The sequence below is a fragment of the Pristis pectinata genome, chromosome 21 (assembly GCF_009764475.1).
Source record: "Pristis pectinata isolate sPriPec2 chromosome 21, sPriPec2.1.pri, whole genome shotgun sequence".
Lineage (NCBI taxonomy): Eukaryota > Metazoa > Chordata > Chondrichthyes > Rhinopristiformes > Pristidae > Pristis > Pristis pectinata.
In genome coordinates, this window is record NC_067425.1 from 30,007,450 (window position 1) to 30,022,509 (window position 15,060).

At 44.4% G+C, this 15,060-nt stretch overlaps 2 protein-coding genes across 4 annotated transcripts in view; both read right to left on the reverse strand.

Annotated features, from left to right (window-relative positions):
* Nucleotides 1-6,998, reverse strand: part of LOC127581343 (P2Y purinoceptor 1-like) — a 7,767-nt gene extending 769 nt beyond the window's left edge. The window contains exons 1-3 of one of the 2 annotated variants that reach the window (XM_052035666.1): nt 6,872-6,998; nt 2,624-2,763; nt 1-709 (exon numbers count right to left, since the gene is read on the reverse strand). The exon at nt 1-709 is cut by the window's left edge and continues 769 nt beyond it. In XM_052035666.1, coding sequence (XP_051891626.1) covers nt 1-709 — 709 coding nt within the window. In that variant the 5' untranslated portion in view covers nt 2,624-2,763; nt 6,872-6,998. The remainder of the gene's footprint in view (nt 710-2,623; nt 2,764-6,871) is intronic. The other variant, XM_052035667.1, reaches the window with a different exon arrangement.
* A 6,405-nt stretch (nt 6,999-13,403) lies between these two features.
* Nucleotides 13,404-15,060, reverse strand: part of LOC127581422 (complement factor B-like) — a 52,360-nt gene continuing 50,703 nt past the window's right edge. For both annotated transcript variants that reach the window (XM_052035828.1, XM_052035827.1), the window contains one exon: nt 13,404-14,666. In XM_052035828.1, the coding sequence (XP_051891788.1) occupies nt 14,602-14,666 (65 nt within the window). In that variant the 3' untranslated portion in view covers nt 13,404-14,601. The remainder of the gene's footprint in view (nt 14,667-15,060) is intronic.

Sequence of the window (15,060 nt, forward strand, 5' to 3'; positions counted from 1 at the left end):
TGACAGCATATCGGCCTTTTTGTGAACGAGGAGCTAATGTTAAATTGGCCAGTTTCCTTTGAACAAGTAAAGTTGACACCAGCAAGGAAACAAATGGAATTCCAAAGGTCACAATAAATAATGTAATACTGGAAGATAGAAAAGCTTTCTCCACATTTGGCTGATTAAAGCTCATACAATGTAATCTTCCATTCAGTTCAAAGACATTGACGGTAAAGAATGATGGGGTCGCGACAAAACCAGCAAACAACCAGATAAAGACACTAAGGACAATGGTACATTTCTTTGTAAGCCTGTTTTGTGACTGGATGGGCTTGATGATCATGTAACACCGATAATTACTGATGCATGTCAGGAAGAAGACACTTGCCAACAAGCTGAAATAAATAAAGGATGTTTGGAGTTTGCACACAAAGTTTCCAAATATCCAATGATTGTTATTGCTGTGATAAGTGATTACGAGGGGATAGGTGAATGCGAAGAGCATGTCACCTATACACAGATTCAACATCAAAATATCAATTGGGGCCTTTTTCTTTACATGCGAGCAGAATATCCATAGTGCTAGACTGTTAAAGCTTGCAGCTAAAATGAAGAAGATTGTAAGGGCCGGAGGCATCATTCTTGTGAGGAACTGTTCATCCAACAAACATGTTCTATTAGTTGTGGCTGTAGCTGATGAATTGTTTATTTCTTCAGTGGGAGCCATCTATGAATGTAAGTACAAGAGCAAAAGATGGATTTAGATTGATCATTCCTGGACTAGCTTTACATTAATTTTTGCAGATGAGAAAACATACAGTCATACAGCACGGAAACAGGCCCTTTGGCCCAACTGGTCCATGCTGACCAAGATGCCCATCTAAGCTTGCTCCATCTGCCTGCATTTGGCCCATATCCCCTTTCCTATCCAGGTACCTGTCCAAATGTCTTATAAATGCCGTTAATGCACCTGCCTCCAACCACTTCCTCTGGCAGCTCATTCCATACACGAACCAACTTCTGGGTGGAAAAAGTTGCCCCTCAGGTTCCTATTAAATCTCTCCCCTCTCACTTTAAAACTATGCCCTCTGGTTCTTGATTCCCCAACCCTGGGAACAAGACTGTGTGCATTCAGTCTATCTATGCCCCACATCGTGTTGTAAAACATTGAATAATGACTGCAGACCTGCTTTACCTTAATGCTGTGCACTCAATCTGTTTCAAATAAGGCACACTGGCTTTAGTGGAGAAACAACTAGGTTCCTCCAGTGTTTTTCATCTTGGCTTTAGTGGAGTCTTAACTTCATTAGTTAATAAAATGTGTCTAATAGCCCTTAAATGCATTGAGTTTTTGAATCCCAATCATTGATGTAAATTTAAAACTGTAACGGTCCCAATGATAAGTCCCAGTGTTCTCCACTCACCTGTAAGTTGTGTGCTCCTCTACTTCCTTACTGCCATCCCATTCTCCAACTCCCACCTCCACCCCCCCCCTGCACGCGCGCACGCACACGCGCGCACACACACACACACACACACACACACACTTACTTCCTACCCATTCTCCCCTGAATCTTTACCTCTGAGTTTAATCTTAGAACATAAAATATAGAACAGTACAGCACAATACAGGCCCTTCGGCCCACAATGTTGTGCCGACCTTTAAACCTCGCCTAAGACTATCTAACCCCTTCCTCCCACATATCCCTCTATTATAATTCCTCCATATGCTTATCTAGTAATCTCTTGAATTTGACCAATGTATCAGCCTCCACCACCGCTCCAGGCAGCGCATTCCATGCCCCAACCACTCTCTGGGTAAAAAACCTCTCTTTGATATCTCCCTTGAACTTCCCACCCATTACCTTAAAGCCATGCCCTCTTGTATTGAGCATTGGTGCCCTGGAAAAGAGGCACTGGCTGTCCTCTCTATCTATTCCTCTTAATATTTTGTACACCTCTATCATGTCTCCTCTCATCCTCCTCCTCTTCAAAGAGTAAAGCCCTAGCTCCTTTAGTCTCTCCTCATAATGCATACTCTCTAAACCAGGCAACATCCTGGTAAATCTCCTCTGCACCCTTTCCAACACCTCCACATCCTTCCTATAATGAGGCGACTAGAACTGGACACAGTACTCCAAGTGTGGTCTGACCAGAGTTTTATAGAGCTGCATCTATCAACAAAAACTTTGTTTGGACTTCTGCCAAATTCCTTCTGGAAAATGGTGTGCATCACTTTGGAGCTTCCTACAGTGCAGCTGAATTGTCATTTCCACAATTAAATCAAGGAGCTTTGTCAGATAGGATCTCCCATGCTGACTACATTTAACTTTGTTTTTGTCACACAGATGATACTTTAAGTTTACTCCTAATAACATCATTCCCAGCGATCCTTTCTGAGTATGGGCACCAGATTAGTCTGTTTCCCATTTACAGATGGCCTGGTGTCCTTTGACCATCTCATTATGGTTGTCAATGCCCTACAAATCTCCTGCCTTGGTAACCTGGAATATTGTTCATTTATCCTATCTGAAACTTTCAGCTCATTTAGAACAATCATTAATTAAACACAATGCCTACTGTTTAGCACTCTCGTTTGACCATCTCACAGAAAACACACATCACTCCAACAATCTCTTACCTGCTTCTCTTGCTATATTTCTTCAGCCCTCCTTTTGGTTTAGTTGTGGTCCTCTGTCCCAGATATTCCTTTATTATTTTTCATTTCTTATTTATTCTGGCTTTTTTCAGTTGATTTCCTTTCTCATAACCTCGTATTTTCTAATGAGGCAGAAGGAGACCATTCAACCCATATGGTGTTTACTGCCTCTCGAGGTAATCTCACCAATCCCATTCCCCCACTTATTTCCAATTTTCTCATCTAATTTTCAGAAATGTTCTCTTCAGCCTTGTTCCTCTTTAGCACTGTCCCTTTAAATTTATTTCTACCTGTATTTTCTTTTTAAATGAAAACTACGATGGCACAGGGGCGCAGCTAGTAGAACCACTGCCTCACAGCGCCAGAGACCCAGGTTCAATCCTGGGGTTTGCACGTTCTCCCTGTGACTGCGTGAGTTTCCCCCAGGTGCTCCAGTTTCCTCCCACATCCAAAAGGCATAAGGTTTGGTAGGTTAATTGGCCACTGTAAATTGTCCTTGGTTTGTCGGTGAGAGGCAGAATCTGGGGGTGGGGGTGGGGTAGTTGATGGGAATGTGGGGAGAATAAACAATGGAATTAATGTAGGATTAAAGTAAATGGGTGGTTGATTATCAGCACAGACCTGTTGGGCCAAAAGGCCTGTTTATGTGCTATATCTCTGTGTCTATCAAAACTTTACCTAATATAGAAAATGATATCGGAACTGTGATAAAGGGCCTTCAACCCGAAACATTAACTCTGTTTTTTCCACAGCTATTTTCAGCATTTTCTGTTTTTAAATCCAGAATCTTCTGTGGTTTTGATCCCTACCTAGATCTCATCTGGTAGGGATCCATCAAAGCCACCTACGGCCAAAACACACAGGGTCCCAAACACTGAGCCAAGACCAGAACTGAGCTTATCAAGGACAGATAGGTAGTCAGTATCTGATGGGAGAAGCAATTTAACAAACTCCTCAGCTGAGACTTAGTCCATGACACCCTTGACTCTATTCTATTGCAAATTATCCAGTCCAATCTGATCATCATCCCTACCTGATAAGAAGTTGCAAAGGCTACTTTACAGCTGACAAACCACAAGGATTCAGAAGCAAGTGGGATCACTGCTGAAATTTTAAGACTTCGTGGAAAGGAATGTCAGTCGCAAATTCACAACCTCACCTCCCCTGTCTGGGAATAGCAGAATGTGCCTGGGGAACTGAGATACCCCACGGTCATAACCATCCTGAAGAAAGGAGACAAATCCGATTGTAGTTATACAAAGGTCTCCCACAGGGAAAGTCGTCACTGCTTCATCCCAGCAGCAGGGTGGTTTCCATCCATCCAAAGGCACCTTAGATATGATCCTCATGGGTCAGCCCCGTGGCACAGCAGTTAAATCTGCTTCCTTACAGCTCCAGTGACCCAGGTGCTGTTGTGTGGAGTTTGTACGTTCTCCACGTCACTGCATGGGCTCTCTCTGGGTGCTTCGGACCTTCCCACTTCCCAAAGATGTGCTGGTAGGTCAATTGCCTGCTGTGAATAGCCCTTGGAGTAAGTAGGTGGTGGGAGGGGGGGGGGGGAGTTGATGGGCATGTAGCGGACTGAGAGTGATGGGCGTGCTTGAAGGAGTGACACTTGATTGGCTAAATGGCCGCCTCCTGTGTCATAAGGAAGTATATAAGAAATATATAATGTGGTAACTCCAAGAAATGCAGAGAGCAGCACCACCCATTATCCATTCCTTTTGTGGCCTTGCTTGAGGGACAGTGGAACTTCCTTCTCCTGCAGAAATTTGTCTCCATCTTAACATGATGCCACGCTGGAGCAACACACACAAAGTGCTGGAGGAACTCAGCAGGTCAGGCAGCATCTATGGAGGGAAATGAACAGCCGACATTTCGGGCCGTGACCCTTCATCGGGACTGGAAAGGAAGAGGGCAGAAGCCAGCACAGAAGGGGAGGGGGAGGGGTAGGAGCACGAGCAGGAGGGTGAGAGGGGGAAGGTAGGTATGTGGGGAGGGGGTAAAAGGGAATGATGTGAGCAGCTGGGAGGTGATAGGTGGAGGAGGCAAAGGAATGGAGAAGAAGGAACCCGATAGGAGAGGACAGTAGACCATGGAATAAAGGGGAGGAGGTGAGCAAGTCGTGAGGGCAGGAGAGGGGAAAGAGAAGGGGTGAAGAGGCTACAGGAGTGGGAAGGAAACAGAGTGGAGGGGTTACCGGAAGTTAGAGAAATCGATGTTGATGCCGTCGGGTTGGAGACCCGGACGGAATATGAGGTGTGGCTCCTCCAACGTGTGTCTGACTTCAACATGGCAGTAGAGGAGGCCGTGGATAGACATGTCAGTGTGGGAATGGGAAGTGGAATGAAAATGGCTGGCCACCGGGAGATCCCGGCTGTTGCGGCGGACAAAGTGCTCCGCCAATCTGTGTCGGGTCTCACCGATGTAGAGGAGGCTGCATTGGATGCAATAAATGACACCGATAGATTCGCAGGTGAAGTGCTGCCAATGGTATGCTGACCTTGATCATAACCAACAGGTCCTTAACAGATCTAACCTCAATGCAGACTGGAGTCAAATAAGGCTGCATCAACACAATGCCCCATCTCACTTCCAACGAGCTTCTTGATGGAGTGTAACCAACCAACAGGACGAATAGGAACTGTTCAACCTTTGTTGCTTCCACTCCAGAACCAAGGTCACCCCAACCTTGCCCATCAAGCCGCAGTATGTGGATAATACTAATGCATGTTTAGAAGCTCAGTCCCAAGTCATCATTGACTTGTTCACTGAAGTATATGAGAGAATGGGCCTTACCCTTAACATCCACAGAACAAAGGTCCTCCAGGGTCAATGTGCACAGTCTTTTTCCCAGGGTTGGGGAATCAACAACTGAAGGGGGTAGGTTTAAGGTGAGAGGGGAGAGATTTAATAAGAACCTGAGGGGAAAATTCTTCACACAAAGGGTGGTGTATATATGGAATGAGCTGCCAGAGGAAATGGTTGATGCAGGTATGTTAACATTTAAAAGGTACTTGGACAGGTTAATGGATAGGAAAGGCTAAGAGGGAAATTGGCCAAATGGGACGAGCTTAGTTGGGAATCTTGGCCGGCATGGACCAGTTGGGCTGAAGGGCCTGTTTCCATGCTGTATGACTCTATGATGCTATGACTCTCCCAACCTGCCCTGCTGGACACTCCCCCTTCCAACAATAAAGATCCATGAGAAGACCATGGAAAGCATAGACCACTTCCTATATCAAGGGAGCCACCTCCCAATGAAGTAGATATTGATGATGAAATTCACCACCACCTTGTGTGTGGTGAATTCAGCCCTTGGTCATCTGAGGAGAAGGCTGAGACCTCAAACCCAGTATAATTGGTAGCAGTGATCCCAGATCTATCTGGTAGCAGTGATCACTGCCCTCCTACACTCTTCTGAGACATGGTCTGCCTAGAGCAGGCACTTTAAAAGCTGGAGCAATACCACCAATCAGTGTTTGTGTCTTCTCCCAAGCCATCACCTCCAATAACAAGGTCCTAATTAGATTCAGTTGGCTTTGACGAGGAGCCACTTCATTCACATGCCTGACACCAGAGTTCTGAAGCAGACTGTTGTATTCTGAGCTTTATCATACCAGGTGTACAGAGGAAATAGTTCACAGATAATCTCAAAGCCTCCTTGGAAAAATATTACAACATCTCCACCAACCCTGGACCCGAGTAGCTGAAAATGGAGGGGGAGCATTCAGGTTGCCATTGGGAACCAGCAGGAAGATGCTGACAAAATACTGGACTCACAAAGCAGACACTTTATTCTGGACAGAGAAGATTCAAGGATGTGCTCAAAGGCCTCTTCGTAAAAATACAACATCCCTACTGACTCCTGGGACCACTCAAAGAGGAGGAGGAGCATTGGAATGGTGTTGGGAACTTCGAGGCCATTCATCAGAAGCATACAGAAGCCCAGCATAAACAATGGTAGGAATGCACCCACCTCCCTCCTCCCCACCGCCTCACCCAACACACTCCTGCCTCACTTGTGGCGGAGTCTGCAGGTACCACGTTGGCCTCATCATCCAACGTAGAACCCACAGAATTGGAGTGGAAGTAGGTCATCCTCTTCCTAAGGGATTGCTAAGGAAGATATAATGTTCCCTCTGTTGGATTTTGAATGACTTTTTTTTCCTCTGTTTTACAAATACTCATGAAGTGATCAGAATTCAAGAAACAGAGTTCATTGCTTACCAGTCCGCGCCTTGATGTTCCAGCGGTGACGGTGCTCAGCAAACTGTCTATCGGAGCTCGTTTCACAATTCTAACTATTCCTTACGTGGATGATGAAACTTGGGAGGCCCAAAATTGGGAAGAAAACTCAACATGTGTGCAAGTCACCAAGAAAATCAGGAAATGATCTCATTGGTAAGTTACTAAAAGAAAAAGGGTAAGTTAATTTCATAAAAGTTTTCATTTGTTTGCCAACTCTGCATTTCCAGTAAGTTCAGAATTTATCTTAGGTTCTCAGCATTTATTTTAACCTGACTGAAATTATTATTTCTCAATCTTATGTACAGATATGGTCATGTCACACTCATGCCACTGAGCTGGTAAGCCGGGAGACTGTATTAAAGCCATTGTAGGTTTGAAAATTTATATTCATTTAAAATAATTGGTAATGTAGTTTATTATTGTCACATGTACCGAGTTACAGTGAGAAGCTTTGTTTTGCATGCCATCCATACAGATCGTTCCAAACATATTCCAAGCACCATGGTCGGCATGGACTTGTTGGGCCAAAGGGCTTGTATCCGTGGTGTATTGCTCTATGACTTAATGACTCTATAAGTACAGTGAGGTAGTACAAACTAAAAATAGAATGCAGAATAAAGTGTTAGTTACAGAGAAAGTGCCGTGCAGGTAGACAAATAAGGTGCAAGGGCCACGATGAGGTAGATTGAGAGATCAAGAGTTCATCTTCATCGTACAAGAGGTCCATTCAAGAGTCTCATAACAGTGGGATAGAAGCTGTCCTTGAGCTTGGTGGTACGTGTTCTCAAGCTTTTGTACCTTCTGCCTGATGGATGGGGGAGAAGAGAGAATGACCGGGGTGGGAGGGGTCCTTGATTATGTTGGCTGCTTTCCTAGGCAGCAAGAAGTGTAGACAGAGTCAATGGAGGGGAGGCTGGATTTCGTAAGTGATCACAAAGCCGAGAAGCTTACGTTCTCAGCTGGGTTCAGTAATGGCCTTTGGCAAAGGAAAGCTGCTTTGACCCATTTGTCACTAAAACAGTTGACCTTGTTTGACTTCAGTAACTCCAGTCCTAACATTGGCAGAGTCCCAATGAGCCGAGGAAGTGATCTATCATACTTGAGTAACTGAGGATATGCAGCATTGCCCTCCCACCTGCAACCTGAGAATGATTTTCAGTCGGTTTTTAGGAAGCCTCACACAGGAATCTTGCTGGAAAAGTTCAGGCCTGTGATACAAGAGGAAATGGGCAGCTCTGTTGGGGTATTGGTTCATGGACAAAGAGGCTTAGCAAATGAATGTAGACTTACAGAAAAGGGTTGGAAATATTTTACTTCAAGGATTAGTGCCAATTTTTCAGTTGTATGTAGATTTAGATTTATTTTTGGATATGCGTAACTTGAAATTTACTGGCAAACAAAATGTATACAGCTTGAGGAATAGGGAGACTAGCAAAAGACTGAAGGACAGATGTGATGTAACAGTGAGGATCTATTTGCTTTATTACATGGACATCAACTATTGAAGAAGAGGAGGGAAGTTTTCTTTTGTTCGTCCTTATGGTGTGGACATTACTAAAAATTGCAGTTTTTATATCCAGCTCTAATTCTCACTTTTTTAAAACCATCAGTATGATGAAGAATCTTTACTGTACTGTTTGGTGGAGGCTTTCAGGATTATGACAAAAGGACAATAAATGAACAGCAAAATATTTGCAAGTGCAAACACTGGGTAACGTGGAGGTGGTGGCGTTCCCGATCACAGGTTGCTTTTGTCCAGCTGGGTGGTAGAGCAAACGGGCAGTGTTGCTGAAGACGTCTTGGGAGTTGCTGCTGGGTAACTTAGAGGTAGTTCACATGGTGGACATACTGGGAAGGAAGGTTTAGGTTGGCAGACAGGGTGCCAATCCAGCAAGCTGGTGTATGAGGCATGGCTTGGTTAGTAGCATTCTTACCTCTGATCATAAGGTTTAATGTTCAAGTCTCACAATAAAGATTGTTGCAGACAGATTTAGGTGGATTGTGAAGTGAGGGCAGGCTGTATTGCAGCAACTGTTGTATTTCAGACAAGAATTAAAACATTAGTTGGACATACAAGATCCTGTGGTACAGTTTGAAAGGAAGGCAGGGATTATTCCCATCCTCATTTGCTAATCCATCAAACTCCTAGGGGGGCTTTGAGGAGTCGGGGTGAATCAGCGGGCTTTGAATATCCTGCCTCAAAGCTGCTCTATTAATTAACATTATTTATTGGCTTATTATTGTCACTTGTACCGAGGTACAGTGAAAACCTGTCTTGCATACCGATTGTACAGGTCAATTCATTACACAGTGCAGATACATTGAGTTAGTACAGAATGCATTGAGGTAGTACAGGTAAAAAAACACAACAGAGTACAGAGTAAAGTGTCACAGCTACAGGGGAGTGCATTGCAGGTAGACAGTAAGGTGCGAGGTCACAATGAAGTAGATTATGAGGTCAAGAGTCCATCTCAATATATAAGGGAACCATTCAAGAGTCTTATCACAGTGGGATAGAAGCTGTCCTTGAACCTGGTGGTATGTGCCTTCAGGCTCCTGTATCTTCTGACTGATGGGAGAGGAGAGAAGAGAGAATGACTCGGGTGGGTGGGTTGTTTGATTATGCAGCGAGAGGTATAGACAGAGTCGATGGAGGGGAGGCTGGTATCCGTAATGCGCTGGGCTGTGTCCACAACTCTCTGCAGTTTCTTGCGGTCCTGGGCAGAGCAGTTGCCATATCAAACCGTGATTCATCCAGATAGGATGCTTTCTATGGTGCATTGATAAAAATTGGTGAGTGTCAAAAGGGACATACCGAATTTCTTTAGCTTCCTGAGGAAGTAGAGGCACTGGTGAGCTTTCTTGGCTGTGGCATCTACGTGGTTGGACCAGGACAGGCTTTTGGTGATGTTCACTCCTAGGAACTTGAAGCTCTCAACCCTCTCAACCTCATCACCGTTGATGTAGACAGGTGCATGTACACCGCCCCCTTTTCCTGAAGTCAATGACCAGCTCTTTTGTTTTGCTGACATTGAGGAAAGCTTGTTGTCACGACACCATGTCACTAAGCTCTCTATCTCCTTCCTGTACTCCGACTCGTCGTTAGTTGAGATACGGCCTACACGGTGGTATCATCTGCAAACTTGTAGATGGAGTTAGAGCAGAATCTGGCCATGCAGTCATGAGTATATAGGGAGTAGCGGGCTGAGGATGCAGCATTGTGGGGCACCAGTGTTGAGAATAATCGTGCTGGAGGTGTTGCTGCCTGTCCTCACTGATTGCAGTCTGTTGGTCAGAAAGTCAAGGATCCAGTTGCAGAGGGAGGTGTTGAGTCCCAGGTCTTGGAGTTTGGTGATGAGTTTGCTTGGAATTATAGTATTGAAGGTGGAGCTGTAGTCAATAAACAATAGTCTAATGTAGGTGTCTTTACTGTCCAGATGCTCCAGAGCTGAGTGTAAGGCCAGGGAGATGGCATCCGCTGTAGACCTGTTACAGCAGTAGGTGAATTGCAGTGGGTCAATGTTGTCTGGAAGGCTGGAGTTGATGCATGCCATGACCAGCCTCTCAAAGCACTTCATGGTGGTGGATGTCAGAGCCACTGGTCAGTAGTTATTGAGGCATGTTACCTTGCTTTTCTTCGGTACCGGGATGATAGTGGTCTTCTTAAAACAGGTGGGAACCTCAGACTGAAGCAGGGAGAGGTTAAATATGTCTGCAAATACCCCCGCCAGCTGATCAGCACAAGATCTGAGCACTTGGCCAGGGACACCATCTGGGCCAGATGCTTTTCTCGGGTTCGTTCTCCAGAAGAGTGATCTTATGTCCTTGATGGTGACCATGGGTTCAGTTGCATTGGAGGCTGTCAGGGTGGGTGGTGACAATCCACTTCCCTTCTGTTCAAAACGTGCATAGAATGCGTTAAGCTCATCAGCAAGGGATGTGCTGTTGTTAACTATGCAGCCCAACTTCGTCTTGTAGCCCATTATAGCATGTAAGCCCTGCCACAACTGACGGCTGGTCTGGGACTCTATTTTCAATCGGTATTGTCTCTTGGCAATTTAGGTGGTTCAGTTAAGTTATCGGTCAATTGTGATGTCCATGATATTGATGTTGAGGAATTTTGTTATTGAACTGCCATTACATGTCAGGAGGACTTATGGCTCTCCTGTTGGAGACTGTCATTGGCTGACATTTATCTGGCATTTCCACTCAAAGCCTAAAGGTTTCCTGGTTTGCTGCAAGTAGGCAGAGATGTTTCATAGTCTGAGAGTTGTGAATGGAGTTAGAGTAACGCTTTACAGCGCCAGCGACCCGGGTTCAAATCCGGCCGCTGTCTGTAAGGAGTTTGTATGTTTTCCCCGTGTCTGCGTGGGTTTCCTCCGGGTGCTCCGGTTTCCTCCCACATTCCAAAGACGTACGGGTTAAGAAGTTGTGGACATGCTATGTTGGCGACACTTGCAGGCTGCCCCCACAACACTATGCAAAGGATGGATTTCACTGTGTGTTTCGATGTACGTGTGACTAATAAAGATATCTTACCTCTAATCATCAATAAACCCCTCCAATTGTGCCCATAACGATAAAGGGACAAAGCCATGCAGGAGTGCGGATATTGCTCTCAGAAACTGGAATTACAGGCCTCCAATGATTACAACTGTAACAATGGCATTGTATGTAACATTTGTCCACCTGCACTGCATTCCAACAATTGCAATTGCATTCCTTTGTGGTGGGAATGACTCCAACCATTGGAAATCCACCCCCTCCTCCCACTGCCCCAATTCCCACTGACTCCTGGTCAACTTCTGTCTTGAGGTGAAGGGTAGTCAATCTTATCTCACCTTCGAAATTCAGCTCTTTTGTCCATGTTTGGATGAAGGCACTGGAGCCCAGTGTTCTTAACAGGATCCAAAGTGAGCATTGGTGAGCAGGTAATTGCCCCTTGGTAGCATTGTGACAGCAACTTCAGCACATCATGAAAACCATCCTCCCCTCCACGGACTCTGTCTACATTTCTTGCTGCCTTAGTAAAGCAGCCAACATAATTAAAGACCCCACCCACCCTGGACGTTCTCTCTTCTCCCCCCTCCCATTGGGTAGAAGGCACATACCATCAAGCTCAAGGACAGCTCCTATCCTGCTGTTATAAGACTATTGAATGGTCCCCTTGTACCATGTCAGACTCTAGACCTCACAATCTACCTTGTCGTGGCCTTGCACCTGATTGTCTGCCTGTTACTGTTTTCCCTTGTACTACCTCGATGTACTGATGTGACGAAATGGAGGCATGCAAAACAAAGTTTTTCACTGTACCTCGGTACATGTGACAATAATAAACCAATTTACCAACTTTGCTTCTGATTGAGACTGGGGCAGAACCTGGCCAGATTAGAATTGTCCTTCTTCTGTGACAGGGCATGAGCAATTTTCCACATTTTCCAAGGCTATGATCAACACTTGTGTTAGGTCTGTAATCATGCATAACTTTGACATAAAATGAATAAAATCAGAAACACTTAAGAATGCCCATCTACCACTTCAGCTACATGAATAGGTCCTATGGCACCATTCAAACACAGAAGCAGAGTTACCACCTCTGTTCTGCCCATGTTGGAGTAGCTATGTTCAAATTTGCCTTCCTGGAGATGTAAAACAGAAAATGCTGGAAACACACTCCACACACCAGGCAGCATCAGTCCTGATGCAGGGTCTCGACACAAAACGTCGACAGTTCCTTTTCCCCCCACAGATGCTGCTCGACCCGCTGAGTTCTTGCAGCATTTTTGCTCCAGGTTCCAGCACTGGCAGTCTCCTGTGTCTCCATCAGGTAGGGAAGACAGACAGAGTTAACGATTCTGGTTGAAGGTCCTTCATCAGAGTTCTGACAGTTGGTCCTCAACCTGAAATGTTAACTTTGTTTTTATTTCCACAGATGCTGCCTGACCTTCTGAGTGTTTCCAGCACTTTCTACTTTTACTTTGAATTTCCAGCATCTGCAATTTTTTGATTTTCATTTAAGCCTCGATTATAGATTTGGAAATGAGTGGCATCTACTTAACGCTTTCGGCTCTGACTGAAGATTTGATGATAGCTAATATGAGCTTGGCAAATGTGAACCTCTAGTACTGATTAGCAGCTGGAGGTTCGATTATTTGCAGATAGGACAAGAACTGGAGTTAATTGACCCAATAAGGGTGTCAGATCAAGAACCATGGCAGTGTCCTGGGGCAGTTTTGTGCAGAAGACTTTAGTCCATGCACTTTGGATTAGACAATCAAACAATATGGGACCACAAATGCCAGAATGCACTTTATCCCAAATATTTGGGTTGAATTTAAGCTCAATGCACGGTGAACAACCAATGTTTAGATCTTGGTGATCATTTTGTAATGGAGTTGCATCATCACTCGTAACTGGGAAACATTGTGGTAACAATTCCGGAGCCAAGCTGTTAAAATCGAGTGAGATTTTGCTCGATTAAGTAAGTGAAATGAAAATTCCTTGCTTTAATTTTAATTGTCTATTTTAATTAATTATTTTTAAGCATACATAGCACCAATCATGTTTCTGATATTTCCTCACAAGATAGGAGGACATTCAGCCCATTGAGTCCATGCTGGCTCTCAGAACAATCCCATTCCCCTACTTCCCTGTAACCTATTCTCTTACACATGCCCATTAACAGCCCCCTAATTATTCCCCACCACACCAGGGGTAATTTACAGTGGCCATGTGACCTAACACCCAGTACATTCTTTGGGATCTGAGAAGAAACTAGAGCACCAAGGGTAAATCCGCGTGGTCACGGAGAATGTGTAAACTCCACGTCGACAGCAGTGGAGGTCAGGATTGAACTTGAGTCATCGGACCTGTGAGGCAGTAGCTGCCCTTGTTGCCCCAAAGTGCCACCAAAGGGAACTGTTACAGGAGGAATTGGTTGGAGCAGTTATCAATCTTAATACAATGAAGGGGCCTGGATTTGCACCAATAAACATTTGTCTTCCTAAAAGATAGATAAAAAGGAAATTGAGGAAATACTTTAATACAGTGGCTTTTCAGATTATGAAATGGATTCCCACAGCGGATATTGTTAGTGAGTAAACATAATTTGAAAATGAATTAAATAAGGAATATAAAATGATAAGGGTAATAATGAAGAAATGGGGTGCAGACTCTCCCATGAGCAGACTTGAACAACTGAATCATCTCTTTAAATGACTCTCAACGACCTGATTGGGATTTTTGAGTTATGACTGCAATACCTTTTTCCAGATTGTTTTTATTTTCCGGATATATGACAAAACTTTGTATAAGAGTGTAATGTGCTTGCTTCAACGTTCTGACACACCCTTGAAAAGCAACATCAAAGTAGATTATTTAAAGGAAATTATGAAAATTTTTCCCAGGGAAAAGCCTGCAAACAGTAATTATGCCATTTTCCTCTCCTGTTTGGAATTTCAACCTCAACGGTTGAATGCTTACCACATGGGAGAAAACCCCTCTGGCTGCTAACTTAATAGAATTATCCACACATTTAAAACATGCTGGATGTTACTTAGGGTTGATTAGTCAAGATGCTTTCTCCAATTTACTGGGCTTTTGATTTGAGACTCTATTGCACACACTAGGTTCAGGTTGTGCTCTTGACTCTTTATTCATACTCCAGCTCTGTTACTCTCTCTTTAATCCAGCTCATCATCTTGGGCACATTACTGTAAAATCCCATGATGTTTTCTCCGCAGATCTTCGTTCTTCCAAAACTGATGATGCCGACCTGTAGATGGGTGAAACAAAAAAGTACCATGTTAGTTCAGGGAGGGACATGCAATTGCAACCAACAGAAAGGATGGCGGTGACTTTTTATCTGAGCTCTTTCTGTTGAGTGTCAGACAAGTTCATGCTTTTCTTTCCCATTTTCCCTAGGTCTCCCAATGCCACCATATCCAAGAGAGCAGACCAATGATGTGTCCTGTATGCAGACAACACCGTTCTGAGTCCAGATGCTAGGAGGTGAGACGTGTAATGTGGTTTAAGGTGAGTCTTCATTTTACCTTGTCAGCCACAGAGAGTAGGCTGATCCCATTCATCACATCCTTGAAATGACACTGAGCACTAAATCTGTGAGAGCATAATTCTTCATTGCACTTGGTGGCTGTGGAATTACCATA